Source organism: Diadema setosum, chromosome 5 (assembly GCF_964275005.1).
Source record: "Diadema setosum chromosome 5, eeDiaSeto1, whole genome shotgun sequence".
NCBI lineage: Eukaryota > Metazoa > Echinodermata > Echinoidea > Diadematoida > Diadematidae > Diadema > Diadema setosum.
The window spans coordinates 44337192-44362726 of NC_092689.1; the positions used below are offsets into that span (position 1 = coordinate 44337192).

General features: G+C 39.5%; 2 protein-coding genes across 3 annotated transcripts; both read left to right on the plus strand.

Annotated features, from left to right (window-relative positions):
- The first annotated feature begins 841 nt into the window (after window positions 1-841).
- On the plus strand, window positions 842-16971 carry LOC140228738 (heterogeneous nuclear ribonucleoprotein H2-like). 2 transcript variants are annotated; one of them, XM_072309019.1, is made up of 11 exons: window positions 842-940; window positions 4542-4713; window positions 5447-5602; window positions 6957-7097; window positions 9346-9484; window positions 10432-10616; window positions 10886-11038; window positions 11762-12024; window positions 13034-13271; window positions 14074-14181; window positions 15151-16971. In XM_072309019.1, the coding sequence occupies exons 2-11, from the start codon at window positions 4629-4631 to the stop codon at window positions 15246-15248; spliced, it is 1566 nt and encodes a 521-aa protein (XP_072165120.1). In that variant the 5' UTR covers window positions 842-940; window positions 4542-4628; the 3' UTR covers window positions 15249-16971. The 2 variants fall into 2 exon arrangements, with proteins under 2 accessions (XP_072165120.1, XP_072165121.1); XM_072309020.1 differs by having other exon boundaries at window positions 11813-12024.
- A 2634-nt stretch (window positions 16972-19605) lies between these two features.
- Window positions 19606-24828, plus strand: LOC140228347 (peptide methionine sulfoxide reductase MsrA-like). Its single transcript, XM_072308574.1, has 5 exons — window positions 19606-19692; window positions 21063-21256; window positions 22415-22587; window positions 23185-23442; window positions 24166-24828. The coding sequence occupies exons 2-5, from the start codon at window positions 21110-21112 to the stop codon at window positions 24395-24397; spliced, it is 810 nt and encodes a 269-aa protein (XP_072164675.1). The 5' UTR covers window positions 19606-19692; window positions 21063-21109; the 3' UTR covers window positions 24398-24828.
- Window positions 24829-25535: the final 707 nt, after the last annotated feature.

A 25535-nucleotide genomic window follows, 5' to 3' on the forward strand; every position in this document is an offset into this window, starting at 1 on the left:
AGATTTGTGTGATATACTTCAGGTTTATTGGGTCCGATATAGTAGATAAGATAAGAATACATCCGGTAGATTTAATAATGATAATAGAGAGACTCTTACAAAGCGCTCATTCTACCTAAAAAGATACTCGTGGCGCTGTTGAATAGAGTACATAATGTATCACGTTATAACAGAGTATATTAAATAAAACAAACAATACGTGTTTATACACATAATCATACATACAGGTAAACAGTTGTCACTTTAAATTGCAAAGGTATGTTTTGTGGTTCTTATAAATGATAATTCATGTTTTAGAAAGTCCACAAAAATTTATACATTAATATATTATGTAAAGTGAGTTCTTTCACGACGAAACGGTTCTTCATCTGTTCATCGCTGATAAAAACGTGATTGTCCGTTCAGTTACAAGTACAATTAAATGTGCTCAGATCAAAGAGCGTACGCTCTTTGGTTCAGGGGGGCGTTTCATAAAGGAACTTGTCGGATAAAATATCCGACAAGTCAATTATATCCGACAAGTTCAGAGAAATCAGCCAATCAGACTAAAGAATTTTTCAAAACTTGTCGGATATAATTGACTTGTCAGATATTTTATCCGACAAGTTCCTTCATGAAATGCCCCAGATCACTAAATTGGCAATAAATCCGTTTGGACCATTCCAATTTTCAGTCGACGACTTCATCCCTCTGGAGAAGAACGCCACGCTTTCTCTGCAAACAGCACATGCACACTGCATGCAGCTAGCATAATGACATGTGTGCACCGATCAGTGGCACCGACACGCAAAGTGCTACGATAGGGGATCCGGGCTAGCGCACACGTACGAGTACTAGTACAGTGTGCATGCATGCTTCTGCACTGCTGATCGCGTGTGTCGTGTGGTGTGGATGGCTCCAGCGCTGGTGGGAAGAGACCTATAAAAGTATTCATTGGAAGGTGAAAATATTGTTTTTAGTCTTCAATCTTTACCAGTTTACTTGTGTATCTCCCAACGTCCACATTCATATATTTTAAATTAGTTTTGGTAGTTATGTGATTGCAGGAAAACCATGTTCGTGAGGCCCTAGCTAGAGTGTTTCTGATTTGTGAACCTCACTTCCAGGGTGCGTGATCCGCAAGTGCAATGACGATGCAATGCATGATGCGACATTGTGAAGCTAAATTGAATGATTCTTGATCTTGGTAGGCCTAGGACCCTAACGTTAGGTTAGATTCTATATAAAATTCGAGAGAAAGTTAAGATGGCTGCTCTCTACTCTAGATGCATTTTGTCTTGTCAAACAAAAGCTAAAACTAAAGGTTATTGCTAGGCTGTTGAGTGTTGGTAAATTACATGTGTGCAGATCTAACTAAATTTAAATTTAATGTAACGTTAGGCCTAGGGCCTAGGCCTACAAGCTACAATTAAATTTATACAAACTTGGTAGCCTACTTCCACCAATTTTCCATGAATATTCACTCCCTCTGATCAGTGCCTCTATCTTTTATGCCTCTCTCAATTGTCTATTCATATGTGTGAATAAAGCTCCTGACTTGAACTTTTTGCCTTCTGCACAGTACTTGTGAGTTCAGTTCGGGAAACCCACTTACAAGGGGGGCCCCTCCTTATAAGTAACCCGTCCCCCTTATAAGTAACCCCGTCCCCCTTATAAGTAACCCCCGGGGCACCCCTTATAAGGAGTCTCCACGCTTTTTTGCAATGCAACGCGAAAATGAAAGGACTGCGGCAATTCGCTTGATATGTCCATAAAGCTTCACAAGTTTCCTAGTTACTCACGAAATTTGAGCAAAATCGGTTTGAGGCATCATATCTAAAATCATGGATTTAAATGCGATGTCAAACGACCCATGCGAATGCTGAAATGCGAGCGATTACTGGCGTGAGTGTCGCCAGGCGCGGCGGCGCGGCAATGCTTGAGCGCAGACGTGGCGACTGAGTACGGAGGTCAGTCGCCACGTCTGCACAGGGTTCTTCCAGTCACAGAAAATCTGGAAAAGTCTTGGAATTTGGTAAATGTTTTTCCAGGCCTGAAAGAGTCATGGAAAATGAGGAATTGTAAATATATCATGGAGTACTCAACAGTTATGGGACTTTTTAACCCTAACTAGGCCGGGCTATTTAGGTAGATCATAGAGCTGGGGGGGGGGGGGGGCCTCCCAGGCCCCCCCTCCAGATCTCGGCCGTTGACCGCGCGATCGCGACGAAAATTGGCGCACACATTGCCTATGATGTAATCTAAAATACTACGAAGTTAGATTTTTAAAAAATTGTCATTTATGCTAAATTATGCTAATTTATGCATAATGATGCATGAAATCGGACAATTTGGTATAAATCACTAAATAAAGCTCGAAATGGGCACATTTTTTGTGTAAATATTCTTTTTAGTGTCCTAAGCAAATATAAGAGAAAAAAATTGAGCTATCCGAAAAAATTTCTTAAGTATTTTATTGTTTTTTGAATTTCTTATGTATTTCTTTGTTTTTTCGACTTTATGTTTTTCATTGTTTTTTCGATGAAACTTGTCCGCGACATTGTTCTGAACAAGAAAATATGTTATTAATTGATTTTAATCAATAAAACCCCAAAATGATCATGCTTTTATGAAATTTGACTGTAAGCACAGTTTCCATTGAAATTGTACACAAATTCACGTTTTTGAGCAATTTTTGGTCTGACATGCATGTACATATTTATGCGACACTTCGGAACTGCGCGCCCGGGCATCACAAATTTGGTATCAAAAGATGCGGGAGACTCGACAGAAAAAAGTCATAAAACGTCGCGGCGATAGCTTTTCACGTTAGCGATACATCGTGCGGAACGTCGAGGGGGGGCCTCGGAGGCCCCCCCCCCCCCCCCCCCCGGCCTAGTTAGGGTTAAAGATCTAATTTTTTTACCTGTACGGCTTGTAAGTGCTCTTCCTTTTTTGCATTTTTTTTTAAATGAAAAATGTTCATCAAATTAAATCTGACCAACTCGTCTTCCACAGATAGTGAAAGTGTGGTTTCCATACTGACTCTTCACATTTTGTATCTCAAGGTAATTTCCATTTATTTAACACTAACCACTTGGGTTTTCATTAGCTCACTTGAGCCAAACGGTTTTCATTAGCTCACCTGAGCCAAAGGCTCAAGTGAGCTATTGCGATCGCCCTCCGTCCGGCGTCCGTCGTGCGTAAACTTTTTACATTTTCATCTTCTTCTTGAAAACCCCAAGACCAATCATCAAACTTGGCAGGTAGCATCCCTAGGGGGTTAGGAACTCAATTTGTTAAAATGGGCACCATGCCCCACCCAGGGGGCCCCCAGGGGGGCCCAAACCCCCCAAAATTAAGGAATCTGTAAAAATCTTCTTCTCTAGAACCAGAAGTGATAGAGCTAAGTTAATACTATGAGTTGGTACATTGATGACTGTAGTTTCAAGTTTGTTCATGGCAGAATCAGGGGTGCCCCCCTCGGGACCCTGGGGAGGGGGGTGGGGAGGGGTCCTAATGGGGCCTAAATTGTACATTTTCATCTTCTTCTTGAGAACCCCATGACCCATTTTCACCAAACTTGGCAGGTAGCATCCCTAGGGGGTTAGGATCTCAATTTGTTAAAATGGGCACCATGCCCCACCCAGGGGGCCCCAGGGGGGGCCAAACCCCGCGAAATGAAGGAATATTTAAAAATCATTTCTAGAATCAGAAGTTATAGAGCTAAGATAATACTATGAGTGAGTACATTAATGACTGTAGTTTCAAGTTTGTTCATAGCAGATCCAGGGGTGCCCCTCTTTTTTTTTGGGGGGGGGGGTTGGGAAGGTCCAAATGGGGGCCTGAATTGTTGTACATTTTCATCTTCTTCCTGAAAACCTTATGATGGATTTTCGTCAAACCTTAACAGGTAGCATCCCTAGGGCGTCAGGATCTCAATTTATCAAAATGGGCACCATGCCCCGCCCAGAGGGCCCCAGGGGGCCCCAATCCCCCCAAATTAAGGAATCTTAAAAAATTTTGGCCCTTATTGTACATTTTCATCTTCTACTTGAGAATGCCTGGTCAAATTTTAGTAGAGCTGTGAATAATTTAGATTAGTGACTGCGTGAAAGGTGAACTTGCGATACTCAGGTGAGCGCTAGACCCGCGGGTCTCTTGTTAAGTTACTGCCTCAAAGAATTGTCCTGGATTTCCAAAATTTGACATGGAGAAGTCAATCAATAGGCATCAACAATAGGCCCAACTTCCTTTTGTTCTTACAGATCACAAAACATTGATACAGAATAAATACCAGGTAGGCTCAACTCCTCCCATGTCATGTACAGTGTGTGTGTATTCGTTGGGAGGGATTATTTTCTACATCATGTATGATGAGATGGGACCTAGCTATGAAGCCATACAGTCCAGATGTAATGCTCAGTCGTAGAGTCACATTAACAATCTTTCTTTGCCTGGTCTGTCTTGCTTGTGATGGATTTTATGAATTTTAAAAAGTGCCTGACAGTCAGTATTGCATTATGCACTTAAAATGTAATCTTCTTTTTTCTGATTATCAGGTGAAATCACAAGGAAGCACGTCTGCTCTGTCTACATCCAATCACCACGTAATACTTGAGCCATAAAGCGTTGAATCAGGATCTGTCATGGAACAGGACGACGGCTTTGTGGTGAGGGCCAGAGGATTGCCCTGGTCAGCAACAACAGATGACATCACTTCATTTTTCAGTGGTCAGTCTCTCTCTTCCTTCTCAGCATTTTGACATATTCAGTACACCTTTTTGCCCCATGTACTTACCGGCAAATGTACACTTTCAACCATTGTATCAGACCTTTCAGAAAGAGCAGTTTTGTTCTGGATTCATTTTAGCGCCATTAGTATTCATGGCATCACGTAACCTGGTTTGAATACAATTTAAGTGGCTCATGTTATGACTTGTGATTGTAGTTCATCATTATACAGGTACAATCGTATGCATGACTGCTACAAAATTTGACAAGATTGGAGTTATTTGATCTCCAGAACTGATTCCAGGTAATGAGATTTGCGCTACAATTGTATATAAATAGATGATGTGACAAAAATCAGGAATTAGTCATGGAGATACCAGTACATCTTATGGAAAGAGGATGTTGTACACAGTGCGCTGTGTACCAGGCAAACTACAATGTAGTTCTGAAAAAGAAGCCTCGTGATTATTATTGTGTATGCACAGGTTGATTGAATATCTAGATACTGAAGGAGTGTTCAACTGAAATAAATCAAATTCCATTGGTTGTCTGTAGTACACCTTTTTGTCCATGTTTGTTTTTCAAATCATTATTAAGATACATCATAAAACCACAGATTCATATTTTATTTCACAACACAAAGCGTGGCTTAACTACATTTTTTTCCCCCTCAGCATTTTGAGTAATTCTGGAAGCTGAGAAATGACTGTCGGTATCGGATTTTCATTCACAGATTGCAAAATTGAGGGAGGATCCAGTGGCATCAAATTCACATACCTGCCAGGTGGAAGACCCACAGGAGAATGCTTCGTCCTTTTTCAGAGCAAAGAAGACGTGGAACAGGCCCTGAAGAAACACCACAACCACATTGGACATCGATACATTGAAGGTTGTTAGAGGGCTTGTGAGAGCCACATTGGAATTATTTGATGTCGATCCTTTTATTTGTATTGAATGATTAGAGCACGTTTAAGTACTGAAAAAATGAAAGTTATCACACTGTAACTAGTGTAAGTTTGTTTTTGTGTGTGTTTGGCTATGTTTCGACCTCTTAACTGTCAACACGTTGATGTTGACGACAGCATGATATATGTGACCCGCTACAACAAAAAGGTCCTAAAGTCGCGCACTGTCGAAGCCGTGAAAATCGAGTTTGAAGTCAGAGCATTAAAATTGGTCAAAACTTAGGATTTTCTGATTTTGATATATTATTGGAGTCTAACATGTCTTCTATCATCTGTCGAAATTTTGAAGCAAAATGATCAAAGGAAAGATAAAAAAATAGCGTTTTTCTGAGCCATGTTTTTGGCGTTTCAACGAAGCAGAAACTGGTTCTCGAAAATTTGGATTGAGCGCCACAGATAGGTTCCGCCCCTAACAACGACCAGAGTTATCTCATTGGTCAGTTTGCTGCTTGCTGCTAACCGAAGCGTGAAGCTCGCACACTGCCCAGTCGACTGGTGCACGTGCGGGCGGGGTGCGCTATGCTCAGCCGCTTCTCACATCCTGGTCACTGATTGGTTGGTGATGAGACCGCCGATGCTGATGTGCTTGAATGAACTCTTCTGGGGTTGCTAGGGCTTACCTTCTATTGTCCAGAGGTGAAAACTGACTTGCGTGTCCCTTGATCGTGATTGCGTCAAAAGGAAGACTTTTAGGGCGCTTTTCTCGAAACAGTGCTTTTCCAGACGTCTCGACATGCTCTCTTTTAAACATCGATATCTCCGCAGCCGATTATTTTTATAAAATGTGTTATATATCAATTTAAAGCAGAAAGATTAGGGGATTATATCATGCAATTTTCAAATAATCGACCTCGCCCGACTTTAGGATCATTTTGTTGTAGCGGGTCACATATATAACTTATGGACCACTTGAAGTTAATTAAATATGCTGTATTTAATGGTTTCTATTTTCCCATTGATGTCATGAAGCAGAAACTGCTAGAAAAATACCCTTACCACAAAGTAATCCACAAATAAAGAACATATTTCTGTTTTTTGAAGTGCATGATTACTATTGTGAAATTGGATGCTGCAAGGAATATTTAGCAAATCAGGTCTTTCCCTTTCTATCATGTATGTCAATGATTAGAGTGTGTGATAAAAATATTCTGTGTACACCAACTTTCTTACTATTTTTTTTTTTTTTTTTTTAGTTTCTAAATTTGATTTTTTTTTTCAATGAAAATTTCCCATCTTTGTCTGTGAATGATGAAGTTATTATTGTTATTCTGTACCCAGTCTTTCGCTCTAAGATGAGTGAGATGGAGTGGGTGACGAGTCGGAGTGGAGCCAACGCCCAAGAGGAGAATGATGGGTGTGTGCGGCTGAGAGGACTGCCCTTTGACTGTCGACCGGACGACATCGTGGAGTTCTTCAAAGGTCAGTGATCATGGTTCCCTTTTTCAGCTCACCTCCCATATATCCTCGTGATGATCAAAGTTGATATGGACACCTTCCTTTTAGTGAGATGACGACATCACTGCTGTAGGGCATAGTAGGATCTCGGGCATTACTTTCAACAATATTTGTATGAACATCACCATCACATGGAAATTGTGGATGCTCGCAGGTGTACTGAGGTAGATTTAATGGCAAATTTTTGTTGGTGTCTGTGAAAAGGAGACCTTCATTCTTGATTGTTTAGAGCAGATTATGGTTAAATTTGTTAGTTTTCTATAAAAAAAAAAAAAAATCACTTTTTTTTCTTGACACCACAAACTAAATCAGTAATGAACTGCCACAGGGTTTGTTTGTGTGTGTGTGTGTGTTAATTTTAAATCATAATATGATTTATTTTCATATGTATGAATATTTCCTTGAAGAACAGGACTTAGACAAAATAAAACAAGGAAATCAAATTTCATGTTCTCTTTCGCTGGTTTTAGTATTGAGCCCCTTCTTCTTGTTGAATCATCAGTACTGATTAGTGAGGAGGGACCATGTCATAAATCTGACAAATTGACATTTGCATTGCAAAATTTTAATGCAGGATTTTGTATCATGTTCACAAGTTTTAGGCTAGGAGAAAACCCCATGTACATTTATTGTGTAGAGGGGAGTTCTTTAAAGTTCTCTGTGTAAATGCATGATGAGGAAGCTTCCTCCAACCGAGACGAAATAGTTGGGCGTGGGGGAAAATCTTTATAAAAAAGAAATAATAAATGAAATACAATCTGCATCACCTTTGTATAATGTAAAGGGCAAAAAATGCCGTTGTAATTTCCCCTGCTGGGGTCCTAAGTGTAGGTCGATTGCTTCATAGCGACCTAAAGCCAGTCATGGGTTAACTTTGCTCCCTGATTATGGGAAACAAAGAACAATTGTGAGCATTTGGCCATGAAAGATAACATCCTTCACTGGACTGTTTTTCAGACTCTACAGACAATTGTAAAAGCCAGGACGTTGTACACTTTGTTGAATTTTGTACACTTTGTTGAATGTGTTCAGCCTTTATTTATCTTCTCTTTTTTTTTTTTTAAATAGTGGTCTCTTTTACACAATGTCTGTGTAAGGCTTCAACCAAGGATGTGAAATAGATATGCAAGTTCATATAAATTATTCGATATAAGGCAGTATTTAGGACTTTCCGTGTTCTTTGAGCATGCACAAAGTATGCTTAGATATTTGCATCTTTTGCTAGGAGAAACGTTCAGCTTTTTGGAGGCTGATAATGTAATGCATATTGAACAGGTTTCACATGTACAATTAGAGTAAATATGTGTATGAAATTACAGAAACTTGGCCCAAGACCTCAGAGAGAAGGGCAAGTTTCTCATTTCTAATCTAGTGTTTACAGAATTCTTTATTGACAAGCAAATATGAAGCTTGTCAAGTTTGGACATGTGTGTATAGTATGGTGCAAGGGGCTTGTGCAAGAGGAAATGTACTGGCTGAAAACCTCAATCTGCTGGCCAGATATCGAATACACGTAGTAGCTTTCACAGTATATTATAGCATTTTCTTCAATACTGTCCTGTATCCTGTCTCAGAGGGTGCTGTAAAGATCACTTCACACAAGTGATCTGTCCTAACTTACAGTAGGCTTTATTTGCAGTAATTTTGAAGATAATGCACTTGTTTGATAGATGATACACATCATATTGGTTGACATGTGATTGAAATGATATTAGCAGGAACTTTATCTCAAAGAGAGAGACTTATTAACTGACGTGTGTATGTATATGTATCCCTTCCTTCATCGATGGTGTCTACCCCAACTGTGATTGGGTGGTTGGCTGGGCTGGTGGGCGGTGCTACGCAACTCTTCTATCACCTTCAATCCCCGATTGGTTGGTTGGATGGGCTGGTGGGCGGTGCTTTTACCATCTCGACTATCACCCCAAATGAATCGCGAATGGTTGGTTGGACGGGCTGGTGGGCGGTGCCTTGCAACTGGTCTGTCACCCTTGAATGATTGCTGATTGGTTGGTTGGACGGGCTGGTGGGCGGTACTATGCACTACACTCCATTCATCCTCAACCTGGATTGGGTGGGCTGGTGGGCATGGCATCTACTACTGGTTGGCACTGGTTTCCCCCATTCAAAACCTGGACGGGTGGGGTTAATAATTGCCAAAAAAAATATTCGCTGGTGAACAACACACATCTTACCTCGCTTGAAAATGAAGATTACAAGATTGCGCCGGATGGGATTACGTTGCCAAGCGACTTCGATGGGAGGAGTACGGGGGAAGCGTATGTGCAGTTCGTGTCGAAGGAAATGGCGGAAAGGGCGTTGTCCAAACACAAGTCACATATGGGTCACAGGTGGGATTATAGCCGTGGTGGTGCTGTCTCTTCTCAGTAGACTTTCTCATCCATCTTTTGATTGATCGTCAGATATAAATTTCTCTTTCAATATTCCATAGCCTTCAAAAGAAAGCAGTCACATGAGAACATTTTTGAGCTGTCTGGAATTTATCTCTTTTTTTAATGATAGATACAATTCATTCACAAAAAAAAAAAAAATAAATAAATAAAAATATCCACTCAATAAAGTTGTTTTGGTTGACAATTGTAGATTTAAAGAGAGAGAGAGAGAGAATGTTACTGGTTATATTTACCCAGTTCTGTCCTTATGGTTGGTAAGCAAAAATCAACATGCTAAAAGATAAAAAAATCTTGATTCATTGAGGACATGTCTACTTGTACCACACACTGTCTGCATTGGGTGTAGATGGAGAAGAAAACCCCATTAAGAATACAAAAATTTCTATGTAGCAATAATATACCTCATCACTTTTTAAGGATGTGGTTTGAACATCAATCATTGATGGTGAATAATGAAATTTACTGACAGTGATCAAATTCTTTTAGACCTATGGTAGAGAAAAAAGAAAAAAAAAACACCAGGATAATGTAATACAAGTAGCTTCGTTTAAATTCTGCATCTCTGGGCTAGTAAAACAAATGGTAGCAAGAGTTTTGTGAGAAATATTGAAATAGCACTGCAAACCCTTTCTAGACTGTACATTTGATAAGTATCCATCGTGTAATAAGTCTTTTCATTTCTTTGTGTTACTAATATTTCCATGCAGAAATATAACTTCAAAAGAGTTAATAGAAGAATGTAGAAATATCATTTCAAAAGAGTTAATAGAAGACTTCCAGTGGAATAGTGCAAACAAATTATTTACTTAATTACAATAATTGCTACATTTCCTGTAGAAGGCAATTTAACTTCATTGATAATGATTTATCTTGTCTGTTTCCAGATATATTGAAGTATTCCAGTGCAACTCCTCTGAAGTGAGGCGCTTCAATTCCAACCCCGGCAAGTTCCGTGGTGGAATGAACCGCCCTGGGCCATACGACCGTGCTGGTGTGGGAATGGGAGCTGGCAATCTCGGCCGAGGCCGTATGAGGAACTCTGGATTTGAGCGCAGATACGGAGGTGGAGGTAAGTGAGTTCACATGCATTCACCAACACACTGAAAAAAAAAAAAAAATTGGATATTGTCATACTAGTATTCTATTTTGTCACAACAATGATTTACAGCATAATGACACAATTATTTTGGCATCAGCTATGCAGTCTTTCTTTTTTTTTCAGTAGAAAATACTTCAAATTACTCATTAATGATATTTTAGAGCTAAAATTAATCACTTTTGAAAGTTTTGGTCATTTCACGTGGCGACCAATTAAATCTTTCTGCCATTTCTGTACAGGCTATGGTTATGACAACGACTTCAACTACAACTTTGGTAGTAGCTATGGAGGCAGTGGAGGCAACTTTGGAGGACCACCCAGTGGTGGAAGGGGAATCTCTGGCCCAGGGCGCGGAGGATGGGGAGGAGGACCACATTCTCTCATGTCAAGGGGTAGGTTTCAGGCTTTGCTTCCTTCATTTTCTAGCAACTTGTATATTCAGTGACCAATACAAGTAGAAACTGATACCAGGGTCTCGACCATTGTATGTGTACCAGCTAATGATGGTCTGTTCAGATCAGCAATGTTCTTTCTGTCTGTCGTCAGGAGTGTTTGTTTCCTCTTCTTTTAAGACTGTCAGAAATGGGAGATTCGTTTGTACTGCTATCCAGATTTTGCGTGCAATTCTGTCTGACTTGTTTAGCTCATAATACTGCTGAGGCTGTTGTGTAGATCATCATTTATGCAATTCTAGAGTGAAGCACCATGTGGCAATAAAGGCGGTATTTTCTTTCATAGTCCGAGAAATCAGCCTTGTTTGATGCTCCCAAAGTTCTCTGGAAATAAGTCTACTTGAAATGCCAAAGTGTCCACTTGTGTACATGATGTTCTGTTAATGTTTCTAAAGTTTTGCAAGCTAATGGACACTCATTACATATCATGTCTCCTGCTATATCAGCGGGATTTCTGAAGCACTCAAAACACAACTGGTATTCAGTCAAGGAGCATTCATGTCTAATCGTCATCATCAAAATATGTGAACATTTCAAATCTGAAGGATAGTTCTAAGACATGTGCATGACTGTCAAAAGTTAAGTGTGTTAGCACCATTCTGTTAATCACATGAATGAAGAAAGCAGTAGAGGCGAGACAATATGTGAGAATTTCATCCCTAGAACCCAGTGAGGCAAGGCCAACATCGGATCGCATTTCCTTCCCACAAGCAGGAGACTTCAACCGTGGGTTTAGCAGTGGCATGGGAAGCGGGATGGGAGGCGGATTGGGCGGCGGCATGAGAGGCGGTGGTGGAAGTGGAGGTGGTGGTGGCATGGGCTTTGGAGGAGGCGGCGGCGGAGGAGGGGGAGATTTCATGTCCACTGGTTACTCAGTACACATGAGGGGACTTCCCTTCAAAGCCACAGAAGAAGATATCCATCAGGTGAGAAAGCCCTTGTTTCCAAATCTTAGGACCGCTTGATGATGTGCCTCAGACAGATCGTAATGGGCACTATGCAGTGGCGGATCCAGGGAGGAGTGCACCGGGCGCCCCCCCCCCCCCCCTTTGTTTTTGTTTTTTTAAACAAAAGAAATAAAAAGAAAAAAATGGGGGAGGGGTGCATGCGCCCCCCTTTAATTTTGTAAAGGCGCGCCCTCTTTACAAAATTCCTGGATCCACCCATCCTTTGACTTAACCTCAGTAATTAACCCTTTGATGCAAGCCATAGACAAAAAGCTGCCTTTCCTGCTTCTTCAAAGGTTGTTATCAAGAACATATTTTTATTTACAAACCATCAAGTTGACACAGACTTGCCAAGTTTCCCGTATACCTGTAAGAGCATAGTTCATTATCTCTTCATGAGAGAAGATGAGAGAATGTACGTATCGCCCATTTAAGATTATGTAACACATAGTCATCTCCCTGATTGCTCTTGCCATCTATTTTTCACATGTACCATTACATCACATTTCAGCAACGTTCAAAGAGAAGTACTTACACAAACCCAGTACTGATATATGTGTTTTGCAGTGTTGACTTGAAAGCAAGATAATATTAATCAGAGCGGTGAAAAATGAAAATTGTAAGATCACAACTGCTGATCTGTGATTTAACAAACATGTCAGAAAAAAAAAGAACCACGGTACTAACCTGTCATCTGTAGTTGTCAGGTTCGAGTCCCATGGTTCCTTTTTCCGATATGTTTGTTAAATCACAGATCAGCAGTTGCGATCTTACAATTTTCATTTGTGGAGGGAGACAAACTGAAGAAAATTCACACCTCAGTCGGACTTGCTACAGATATTCATGTCCGTGCAGTTTGAAGTGATAAGGTGATTATGTGAGTGGATGTGTGAAGCAGTATACTGAAACTCTACATGAAAATTAGATGTAAAAGCTAGTTGTCATCTTATAACCTCTAATCACTGGTCCCATTTGTATATGCATCCAGTTCTTTGGTTCAACTGCCCGTCCCTGCAATGTCATAATCCACCGAATCAATGGTCGCTCCAATGGAGAGGCTGATGTGGACTTCCCAACCCTGGAGGCTGCTCAGGCTGCGATGTCCAAGGACAAGCAAGAGATGGGCCACCGCTACATTGAACTCTTCCTGGATGTAGAGGACTCGCGCGGCGGTGGTGGCTTTGGAGGGAGTCAGAACGGTTCCCGCGGAGGCGGCTACTCGGGAGGTGAGTACATTGGAGATCATCTTAAATTTCATGTCCACACAGGGTATCGGACCAACTCAACGTGGGTTACAAGTGATTGCTACCAGTTTTATTGTCTTGCCTGCATAGCGGAAGCGAGATGTAGGCATCATGTTGTTGGCGTCAACATCATCAACAATTTAGTGTACTCTAACTTTTCACACTTTGAGTTATGACCACCAAACTCACACCACAGGTGCGTAACTGGAAAATGGCAGTTAAGTTCAGATATGGGTGAAGTCTGATGAGGTCAAAGGTCAAAAGGTCAATGAACTTACATTGCCTTGTTTGAATCAGTCTTGCAACATAGGTTTGGTAGTTATAAATGTCAAAAATGTCTTTTGTTTGAGTGAAGGACCAATTCACACTAGAAAGCTTTGTTCAACTGGGTTGAAGAGTTTTTGTTAAACAGTTCCCTCCTTCACGAGTATGAACTTATTTTAAGAAATTTTGTTAGTATTTTATACACTAGTCCAGGCACACACTGAAATTGGCTTTGATAATGTGTCTTTTGCTTGATGCAAATATCAGCATGGCTCTCATACTTTCGCCATTGCTGTCAATGTTTTAGTGGTATTTGAAAGTGGAATCCCTGATGAATGTAAAAACAAACGGATGACCTGTTGCTGTGGCATCATTGTGGCATTAGCTCGCTCTTTTTAACATACAATCATGTTCAGAATGTCCATAGGTTTCAGATGTGAATTCAGTGTTATTCAGGTTGTGTGCTTCCTCTGTGCTTTCTAATGAATGATTCCTCTCTAACTTGTGATATCTCACCCAGGTGGCTACGGCGGAGGTGGTGGAGGTGGCTACGGAGGCAGCCAGCTTGGTGGAATGGGCGGTGGATACTCCAGCTTTGGTGGCAGTGGTGGCGGGGGAGGAGGATACGGTAAGTATTCTTGTGTAATAGTCATGCAGTTTCACATTCTGTCATCCTGACAGTAATAGGTTGCATCCAGCAGTAATAACAAAATACAGTCAACCTTGCTTAAGTCAACCTTGCATAGGTCAAATAATTGCCTAAGTCGAAGATTCAAGTCATCTTCTCTTTACTGTATATTCTATTGATTTTAATCCCTCGTAAGTCAAATTTTCTCAAAGTCAAAGCTATTCTTCAGTCCAAATAGATTTGACTAAGGCGAGGTCGACAGTACTACAAATTTGTTATGGTTAGCTATGAGGTTCATCCAGTGGGTTCATTACAAATCAACTGAGAGATAAAATGGCTTTTGTTGAAATGGGAGTACCAATGTTTACATCAAGTTGATTTTAAACTTATAGTCTTGATACAGGTCTGAAAGATCAAAGTGTGATTTTCATGAGTGTGAATATTTTTCTTTAAAAAAAACACACACAACAGCAAACAAACAAACGTTTTGCTTCTGCATGACTTTTGGCACAATAAACAATACAAATAAACAATCAATATGTTTTAAATATATTTGATTTTAAAAAGATATAGTGTGTTACTGACAATCCAAATGGATCGATTAAACTCATCAAGAATTATTCAGTAATGTCTTAGGCGATGCCTTGCATATCATGGCCAGATGAACACAAAATTCTTGAGTCATGCAGGGAAACTGTTTCTAGATTTGTTTGTTTTTGCCTTACAACTTCTCTGTATATTTATTTATTTCGTCTATTCACGTTTATTTGTGTATTTAGTTTTATGTATGTATTTGTCTATTTCAGTGCATTATTAGGTTTGTTTCTTTGTTTTTTGGAGGATTTATTGCTGATGCTCATGCATTCTCTCTCTATCTCTTTTCCTGACTAAGTCTCTCTCTCTCTCCTATTACAATTGCCCTCATTCCCCTCCTGATGGTCACACCTCTGGTCATCCGTTGCTAAGCAGGATCCGGAATGGGTGGAGGAAGCTCTGGTTTCTACGGCTCCGGAGGCGGCGGTGGCTCTGGTATGGGCATGAGCAGAGGAAATAACTACAACTACTAGCTCAGCTCAGTAGACTCCTGATATCACCAGTGACCCTTACTAAAACAAGTTGCTGACATCCACCAGGGTGTTTGTACAAAGTTTTATATTTCACCCCATTTGTTGCGTTTGGGTTTTTTTAATGTCAATATAAACCTGTTCCATACGGGAACCTGGTGGCCTATGTATTAAGTCTATAGGGAATCCGCAATTCAGTATGGAACGGGTTAAGTCTTCTAGTTGGTTGTTCTTGTCATCACTTCCGACTTGTGCATCTCTTTCTCTCTCCTTCTGCCCTGGTACTATATCTTTTCAATGCCTGTATACATTAATTTGCTAGTGTGAGATTGCAGGTTATTATGCAAACACACATTATGATAAATAGATGTAAATATTCAGAATTCCATGATGCATGTCTGCAGTTTCTGTATGTTGTGTTTAAATTCATGACTCATACTCCATCTCGATAAGGAGCTAGTGTCGTTGAAGGGAATCACTGATGGATTTTTTCTTAACGTGTAGCATGGACTGATAAACTGTTTAAATGTCGTTACAGAGTTGTGAACATTTCCAAGATACTGTTTACGCTGAATATTTCGTGAGGTTTTTATTTTCGCGAATTTTCGCAAGTCAGGTGCTATTTTATAGCACATGCCACATGTATAATTGATTCTTCATGATTTGTCTACTGCTTTATTGCAAAAAACATTAACTTTGATGCATTTGTTCCAATGAATGACATTAAGGGTTCAGACAGTATGTGCGTGGACTCTTGCTTCTTGTGTCTAGTGTATAGAGCAGCTACCTCTTCTGAAGAAAGACAAAGAAAATGGAATGGCTACAATTTATAGAACAGATAGGAGTATGTAGTGCCACACGTATGGTTGCGGTTCTTAACATCAAGTATGTTGTCAGCGCAGACTGATCATTTCATGTACCACAGTGCAAGGTTTCCAGCTTGTAAAGGTCATTCCTTTCTGATGTACATTTATCTCAACTTTACCTCTGTATTGCTATGTTAGGATGACTACTGATAAATGGAATATTTCACTTTTTAGGTGATAAACAGCTCTGTTGAATCTCTCTTAATTATTAATTTACCTGCAAGTATGTGTAGGAAAGTCTATGCGTTGTACTCTTACACATGAGGGATAAGTGCTGTGTACATTGTGTGACGCATTAATAATAATAATAATAATAATAATAAATTAAACACTTCTTCCCTAGCAGTTCACAGCAGACTGTCAGAATATGTGAATTTTACATTCAAGATTAATGGTGAAGAAAGTTGTACAGTAGAGAGTTATGCGTAATTTTCTTGATGACATTGATTTTGTTTGCTATGATGGATCGTGTATGAGCACATGATTTGAATTAATGCTGTTGTAGAGTTTTATTTCTTATGACACACACACCCACACAAGCAGCAATTTAGCTTGTATTCATATTTACTTGATCGGTCAATGCTTTCACACAAAAAATTAAACAGCTGATAACTTAGGAGAGTAGGCATAATCTTTGTTGTGTACATATATTTCATGAGTTATTTTCATTAACCAAGTTTATAGGGAAAAAAAAAATTCTGATATTTTTCACCAATGAATTCAAGTTCAGAAATTATACTCTGTTAATGTCCCGTGTATTATCACACCAAATTTATTAAACACTGAATGTCATTTGCAGGATTTAGGGGGTTATTGTTGATTAAAGTCATTAGCTTGCTAAAACAAGTGTTACTTTGGAAGATTTTTGCATGTTTGTTCAATGTTTGTTTGTTTATGCGTGTGTGTGTGTGAGAGAGAGAGAACGAGCGAGAGAGAACAAGAGAGAGGGAGAGAGCAATATGATAGGGTGTACTTCTGCCTGGGGGATTGAAGAACAAGTCCTGTGCAGAGTCATGTGTTCCTATGAATAGAAAAATGATACATGTACATGTCTCACATTTACACTGTGTTCTACCTCTATGAGTGACTCCCTCAAAGAAGAAATCCAGTCAAAATATAAGTTTGATAAAAAAGAGAAAATCTTACAAGTTCATTGGTGAAAATTTGACTTTAAAAAATCGGATGAGAAATAAGGAAGTTATGAAATTTTGATAATCTCTCCAAAACAGTTCTTGCACAGTGTGTATGAATATGCAAATGAGTGAGCTCATCATGTCGTACCCTCACAATTTTCCATTGATCGTGTGCAAAGAATGATGATAACTCAATGTTACCGTCATTGAAGTCTGAAACATGTTATTTCTGGTTGAATAACTTCAGAATAGTGATCAGTTAGATACAATGTATATCAGGATTTGGAGCCTCGGGCATAATTGCGTTTGTAATAAAAAAAACTGGAAATTTCACAATATTTTATTTTATGTACAGAACTATCTGGCAAGTTGTGAGGGGATGGCATGTCACTTTGCCATTTGCATATTCATATCAACTGTTCAAGAACTGTTCCCACCCCCTCCCCCCCCCCCCAAAAAAAAAAAAAAATGGCGAAACTTCAACATGTCACAACTTCCTTATTTTTCATCCGATTTCAATCAAGTTTATACCATTGAACTCGAGACGTTTTACTCTTTCTCATCAGAATAACTTATATTGGACTGGATTTCCCCTTTAAGTAAAAAGCAAAATTTTCTTCCATTGGCATTCATATCCCATCAAAGTTACACAAAAAATAGTCTCTTAGATACTTTGCTTTGATTATTGCCTTGATTAAATTGCTTACTCGTCACATTCACGTTGCTTTCTGTAAAACCAGAAAAGTGCGGCATGAAATTTTCACGAAGTGGAGTCCACAGCCTCTTTTGCAACACAAAATTTGTGAAAATTTCTGGTTTTACAGTAAATCATATCTAGTAACACACTTTCCTTTCTCGGCTCTCACACCCATTCACTCAATCGACGCACAGAAATTTGCTCACACTAAGCATGTGCAGTAACACAATATGGGTAATAGATCGGAGAAAAGCTGCAGTAGTCATACAGTATTTTCATACATTGTACTGTACATACAGACATGAACATAAGATCAGACTTTCAACATTCTTGGTTGCATATAAAGCCTCTATAAAAGTGTATCACCACACATAAAGTTACAGTACATGATCTGGTTTTTCCTCCATAAAACAACCCACGTTAAAACACGACAAATTTGAATGACTAAAATTAATACATGCAGGCCTACATACTGAATAAAAAAAAATGAAAAAAAAATCAGTGATAATTTTGAATGCTTAATTTTTTATTTTGATAGACAAAAATGAATCCATGTATGGATACACATGTAACAATGTGACTGAATTATTCCCAGAATTTGGACACAGTATGCTTCTCCGGACGATTGAATTGAAAATTTATGAATTGAATAAAGAGATGATACCGGGGAAACCTATACCAGTACAGTATTAAAACAGTACATTCTTTTATTGAGGTAATGAACACCAGGCAGTAGGTTTGATCCATAGTGAAATGAGCTACTCGTACATTGTGCTCCAAAAGTCTCCAGTCAACACCATCAATCCACTGAGAATCTTTTAATCCACGCACTTCATGAATGGTGGAATCACACGACATCAAATTTGATAAACTTCTGCCCTTTTACAGTTAATACTATTACTGATGGGCCAGAAATAGTGTAGAGCAACATCTCATGCTGAGTAATAACCAAGAGAAAGTTTCTTTGACAAAGTCGGCTTTTGAAGAATAGGTTACATACATCGCGAATGTATTCATTTCTCTGAGAGCCCAAGAACGATAAGTCTTTGAATCCATATCTCGGTGCCCATGTATATGGCGCATTTGTTTATAGTCGCATCGGACAAGCAAGACATATTAGCTTCTCTGGCTGTCATTAAGATCAATTTCCTAATTCAAAGGTAAGCATTTTATAAGAACTGAATGTTAGCGTGAAGTACAACTGTATGTCCATAGGCTACACAGAATTTTAGCTCCTTTGCTGTGAATAATTTCTGTCATACCGGCACGTCGAGAGGGCAGAATTTTTGAAGATTTCACGTTGTTCAAGATGACTTATGAGTATACAGAGTTTCAAGTATTATTTTATCAATCAATCGTCATGTAATGCAAATTTTATAAGTTACGCAGACTGAAAAGATCGACTGGCAAACGCACCACGGACAATATCTAAAAATACAAGAGAACGCTCCCTCTCTCTATTCAACCTGACACGTATCGGCGGCGGCAAATCCTACCCGTACCTTTGACCTCGTGGTATTGATACGATCTGCGAGGAGACATTATCCATGCTCTACGTATACACGTACAGTAACCAGTACCTCAGCGGGCAATATACATGGCTTGACACCACCATGCGGAAAACATATGGAAAACTGGAAGTGGAGCATATCGCACAGATATTAATCTGACGTCAAGTGAAAGCACATGAGTGGATATCATCGCCAGTGACTGACACTCTCCAGGCTGCCACACCACTGTATGCGTTACAGGTATGTATTTACTCACTGTACTAGGTGAGTGTGATGGTGGCCTAGTGGTTATGGTATATACCCCATAACATACATAATGTATAGATAAACATGGTTTCGTTCGGGTCACCTGCCACGTGCATTCGCAGTAGGTCGCCTGAATCTCTCTTCTCCCAGGTCATCGGTGGCCTGGCCACGGTGTATCGTGCCGTAGCGAGCGCACGTGTTATGAGGTTTGTTCATTCACATTGTCAAATCAGAGTACTCATTTTACTAAAACGGTAGAAGGTATAAATAATAATAATATGGGCCTTGTACATGGTGTATATGTATACCCCCCCCCCCAAAAAAAAAATAACAACAAACAAATAAAACAAAACAAAACAAACAAATAGTGTGCTTGCTGCATGATAGAGATGTTGTACTCTATTTTACTCTTATTTTTTTTTCTCTAAGTTTCTCAAAGTCACAATCTACTTGAGATGAATAGGCCTATAAATGAATGGAACCGGGGCAGCTTCCAGGGGCCCTGTACGTGTTCATAGTGCTGTACACACATTGATACTAGTAGTGTTGGGCCTTCATGGTTTTCAGATTACGGCAGTTATGTGGCAGTATAGGCAATAGCGCTGCACATTATTGGCGCAGTATAGGCCTACATCTCATGGGGACCCAGACGAGAGGCTTTGAGTATAATTAGTGGCCTTTCTTGATCGAGTCCTTTTGAACACTGACGCCTGTATGTCATCGCGAACCGAAGAATGTGTTTGCCTATAGACGTGTAAATTCTGACCAAGACAGGAGATCGAGGTATATGTATATACCAAGTCACTGAAGCTATATCTCTAATGATATATATATAAAGTGTGGTTCTAACCCATGAGTACTCTATATAGGAGCCTTTAGATACGAGTTAGGCATCATTACCCGCTACTGCACGATGGTCTGAAAGGTCTCTTATGGCTAAAACATGGAGAACCGAAACAACACGAAAGTAACTACATAATGAACAGGTGTACATCATTATGTCGTTAAAGACCTAGACAAGGTAAGCCTTTGTGCCCCACGGTGCCAAAGTTCATAAAAGAGTTACAGAAATTAGCAAGATTCTTATCATGCTAATAATCCTCTTGAATCACGCCTACACAGCATCAAAAACAAAAATATGAGCCCAATACATGTAGTTGAATATGAAAGCGCGACGGGCACATCATGCACACGCACGATCTCTGTCCATATTCGTCACTGTACTTTTATGTGTCGTACTACACTACTATAATTAATGTGATCTATCATACTACCGCGCGTGATCATTTCTTTGTTGTCTTTGTACCGAGCTGTAAAGATTTCAAAGATAATTGCCGACAGTCGACTCCCTTGTTTGCATACAGTGCCCTACTTCATGTTGGATTGAGTCCTACCACCATTAAGCTGGAACATGGAGCCCAACTCTGGATCTGGTAGCCAAATGTCGGCAATAATGTACGTCATGTGCATTTTTCTAGTTAGCGTCTCCATGGCAACTGGTGCCGCCGGCAACGCTGGCTGCGGGGATGATGTCGAGAATTTCTTAAAGTATAAAACGGTAAGCCGGTACACACACTGTTAAGTCTCACTATACAGTTACCTCCAAGCGGGCTTATAGGCCTCTCCAATCCTCCTCATTCATACTCTAACAAAGTTGTTTTCTATCCAATCTATCAGAACGGTCATGATTGTTTCATCCCGCTGAATTTGTTGTCAGTCTTTGAATTTCCGAAAGGGTTATCACTCTAAAATAATTGTTAACATTAGACAGTCCTGAGTGCGAGTGCAGTACCTATGTTGTAGGTCTGCTGTTCATTATTATGAGCCCATTTATACTGTGATAGATACTGAGAGCGATATCAAAATGCAATCATTGGCACCAAACTGTCGACATTTCCGCGCTTGATCAAAATGGCCGTATGGGGCATATATTCGTGTGTTTGGCCCACTCAAGCAATACACTGGATCACCTAAATTCTTCCAGTAGTTTCACACCAAAGTATGACTGTACAATGTATTATGATCCTCTTCACATTGTGACTTAAAGCGGTCAAGACCGTGTGGTTTGTTAGCTCTTTGCTATGGATAATAACTCGAGTAAACTGTCTGTGTAATCGAGTTCAAAGTCTGTGTGAATGCGCCATTTATTGCCTCCGATTGGCTTTTGTCCCGATAGTCACGTTTTGTTTTGATTTTCTTTTTCGAATTTCTCCACGTAAATTTAAAATAGCTCTCCCGATTTCCTGCATTCCTCTTCGTTCATCTGCAACCTATATTCACTTTGCTCCCAGTCCTCGCGTACTTATCCCGTTGAAGACGAGTTCCGCGCACTCTGGCAGGTTGCGTGTTGTAGCAAAATCAGCCCGTCCTCAATGGATTAAAGCTCATGCCACTATATTTTATCTTGTTCGCTTGTTTCCTACCAACACATAGATGCCCCAATTGCCCTGGGTCGATCAGGTTTCTTGTCCAAACCCGTCTATGATATACATGTACATGTATACTGTATTGAAAAGTAGACTCAGACCTGTATTAACTTTTTTTTTTTTTAAAGATAACTTCTTTTGTGTTTACATAAGTAAAATATCAACACAGTGAGTAAAATTTTGAGATTTAATTATGTTTGTACTACATACAATTTGATAATTGTAATTGTAGGCCTGATCTCCGTTATTGTGATTGTTATCGTCATTATTATGTTCGCGTTTCCTCGCAGCTCGAGCGGTCGGAAGTTCCCTACAAAGAACCCGTTGGGTCGACATTGAAGGCGACGTTTGGCATGGAATGTTTCTGGGGTGTTGAGGCGTCCTTTGGAGCTCTCCCTGGCGTCGTACGGGTTAAAGCTGGCTACACGGGAGGGACCCTCCCGAACCCAAATTACCGGATGCTGTTAGTTGATTTTCTCTCTCTACTCCTTATTCTCTCTGACATGGACATTCCCCGGGGGGATATTCATTGTGTCGAAGTAATTCAACAACGTCTAGACCAATCAGAGTCAAATTGAATTAGTTCATCATTGCCTTTGTCGTTAATCATTTCTTGCTTGTGAGTGTTTGGTGACCATAAAGTTACTCATATTCCAAGTCATCTATTACCTATCAAACCAACGTATCAACTATACATTGTATATACTCATTCAATTAACATCGTTATGTACTAAACAGATTGCAGTTGATAGGCTATTTTGATTGATAATTGTGTGATACCGTGTTCGCACATTGAGCGTGAACTTACGACGATTCAAATTTGTGTCATACATAGCCGCTCCTTCTTTCATTAATCTTGGTTGAAACAAAACAAAAAAGAATTATCTGACGGCGTCCCGTTAGATTTTAATTTTCCTCTATAGTAAGCACATCACAATTGGCGCTTTTACAAAAGCAGACCGATAGCAATTTTTAAACGTTTGCACTTGCATGTTCAAGACAAAAGTATGATGAATCGGATTCTGAGACTTTGTCCTTTATCCGTAATACTTCCACACAGCGGAGATCATACCGAAGCCGTGGAAATTGAATTCGATCCGAGCCAAACGAACTTTGCCCAACTATTGAAGACGTTTTGGTCTGACCACGACCCGACTGAGCTAAACAAGGCGCAGTATATGTCGGCCATTTTCTACCAGGACCAAGTACAGCGCCACCAGGCAGAGGGTTCGTTACAGAAGGAGCAAACACGGAGGGGCGAATCTTCCAAAATTGTGACAAAAATACTTCCAGCGGGGAAGTTTTACGAAGCCGAAGAGTACGTGTGCTAATATGAAAATAATTGATATGTCAAATAAATTTGTTTTCAATGTGTCTGTTTCTGTTCTCACTGCTAAGTCACTTCCAAGTTCTCTGGCAAATTGTGGCCGTTACATTTTTCTTTGTACATACATTTTATCATTTTACAGTCCACACGTCGCACATTCTTTCGGAAAGTTGTTGGTTCATTAATCAATTGAATTTTATTCTCACAGTCTGGCGCCTGCTATCCGTAAAATTATAATTTTGGGTGCGCACAACTACGTTTTACCAAAATATGAAACGGGGATTGATGCTTAACTGGTAGAAATAAACGAATTATTTAAGTGATCAGAGGTACCATGCATGTTTGGGTGTGTTTTTTTGTGTGTGTGTGTTTTTGTTGTTGTTGTTGTTGTTTTTTTTTTTTGTTTTTTTTTTTTGTTTTTTTTTTTTGGGGGGGGGGGGGTTGTACGCCCGAAGGTCAAGATGCTGTCATACAATTTCCTTTTCAAACAGGCGATTCTTTGCGGTTATTTCACCGGAGATGATTAATGTTACATTCTGATGCGCATTCTTTTGACAACGAAATTTATTGTGCCACCGTGATACACGTTGAACAAAATAAAATGTCCTCATGTGGTCTAACTGACGTCGTTTTATCGTTTACTAATGCAATGACGAGTTTTTCTTATGAAGTTTGTATGATTCCTTTGACCATTTAATTTGATTTTGATTGCAGCTACCACCAGAAGTATTTTCTCCGCCAGCACCACGCCCTGGTTGAAAGCCTGGAATTAAAAGATGCCGATTTCCTGTCTTCATCCCGGACCAGTCGGTTGCTAGGATACATGAGCGGCCCAGGAACTGTTGAAGCATTTAACACAGAAGTGGAGAGCTTAGCCCTTAGCGCCTCCCAGGCGGATTTCATGCGTCTTCTGATACAAAACAAGGAAGGCGGGACATGCCACTAACGGAGTTAAAATGCTGTGCATTATATGCGGAACTCTTATTCTTCCCGTGGAACAGTCTACCACCATATTACAATGGATTTCAGTAGTACTTCCAAGATTACAGATCCATGTGTTGTTCCACCAAAGATTTATTATTTTTGATGATAAAGAAATTAATAGTTTCATATTGCGATGAATATTGTAGAAATCCACACTGTATCATGGACAGACAGAGACCATGCCAGCTACAGTAAAAGCAATCTCGTCTATAAGTTTGAAGTGAATATTATAAATTTGCTTTATTTTGTGTGCCATAGGTATATGGTAAATCACTTTCACATACGATATTTTTAGCTGCTGTAGTTTTTTTTTTTCTTGTATGAAAACCGTAAACGTTGACACTTGTGACTCAAGGTGGTCAGATATTGAGCTTCATCTGAATATTTTCAATACATACCCGAATTTTTGTGTCTTTATTTCTATTAGTCTGTTGCTGTTGTTTTACAGCCGGGTGTTTGTTAGTTTGCTGTTTGTTTGTTGTTTTGTTTTGTTTAAATGAGTGTAGCAAGCGAGACAAAATTAAACATGCAACTGTACTTTGTAAATCTCTCTTACAATGGTCTTTCACACTCGGGAGGCATATTCTGAGATCGGCAAATTCACATGTGGCAAAAAAAAAAAAAAAAAAAAAAAAAAAAGCGACTGCCTTATCATGACCATGCACTGACGAGGGGTCCCTTTACATTTCATTGCAAATACATATCTGTTCTACTACAGATGCAATTTTTTGGAGCAGTATAGAAGTTCGATATAAAAGGGACACACTGTATCTAGGACTTGAAATGTTTATTTTGTGTAACATTATAAGCCATCAGGAACGAAAATATCAAATTCATGTTATTCGGACTTAAAGTATCATACCTTTGACAGTTATATAGTATCAGAATTTTGTTCCACTGCATATCCACCGTTTCACAAACCCATTATTATTATGAATTTAAAAAAAAAAAAAGAGAGACTGAAAGAAAGGAAACACACCGACATCTGCCAAGTCATTTTTTTCGTAGATGTGTAATTTTACAGTATCTGAATGATTATTACGTATTTACAGTATCTGAATAATTATAACCTATTTAAACACATAACGAAAATTTGAAAA

Bases quoted from the DNA above. Each gene is read 5' to 3' on its own strand.
- LOC140228738 (XM_072309019.1), top strand. From the start codon at position 4,629: ATGGAACAGGACGACGGCTTTGTGGTGAGGGCCAGAGGATTGCCCTGG. The intron at 4,714-5,446 runs GTCAGTCTCTCT...TTTCATTCACAG, and splicing joins CATCACTTCATTTTTCAGTG to ATTGCAAAATTGAGGGAGGA. The intron at 14,182-15,150 runs GTAAGTATTCTT...GTTGCTAAGCAG, and splicing joins TGGCGGGGGAGGAGGATACG to GATCCGGAATGGGTGGAGGA.
- LOC140228347 (XM_072308574.1), top strand. From the start codon at position 21,110: ATGGAGCCCAACTCTGGATCTGGTAGCCAAATGTCGGCAATAATGTAC. The intron at 21,257-22,414 runs GTAAGCCGGTAC...GTTTCCTCGCAG, and splicing joins ATTTCTTAAAGTATAAAACG to CTCGAGCGGTCGGAAGTTCC. The intron at 22,588-23,184 runs GTTAGTTGATTT...ACTTCCACACAG, and splicing joins AACCCAAATTACCGGATGCT to CGGAGATCATACCGAAGCCG.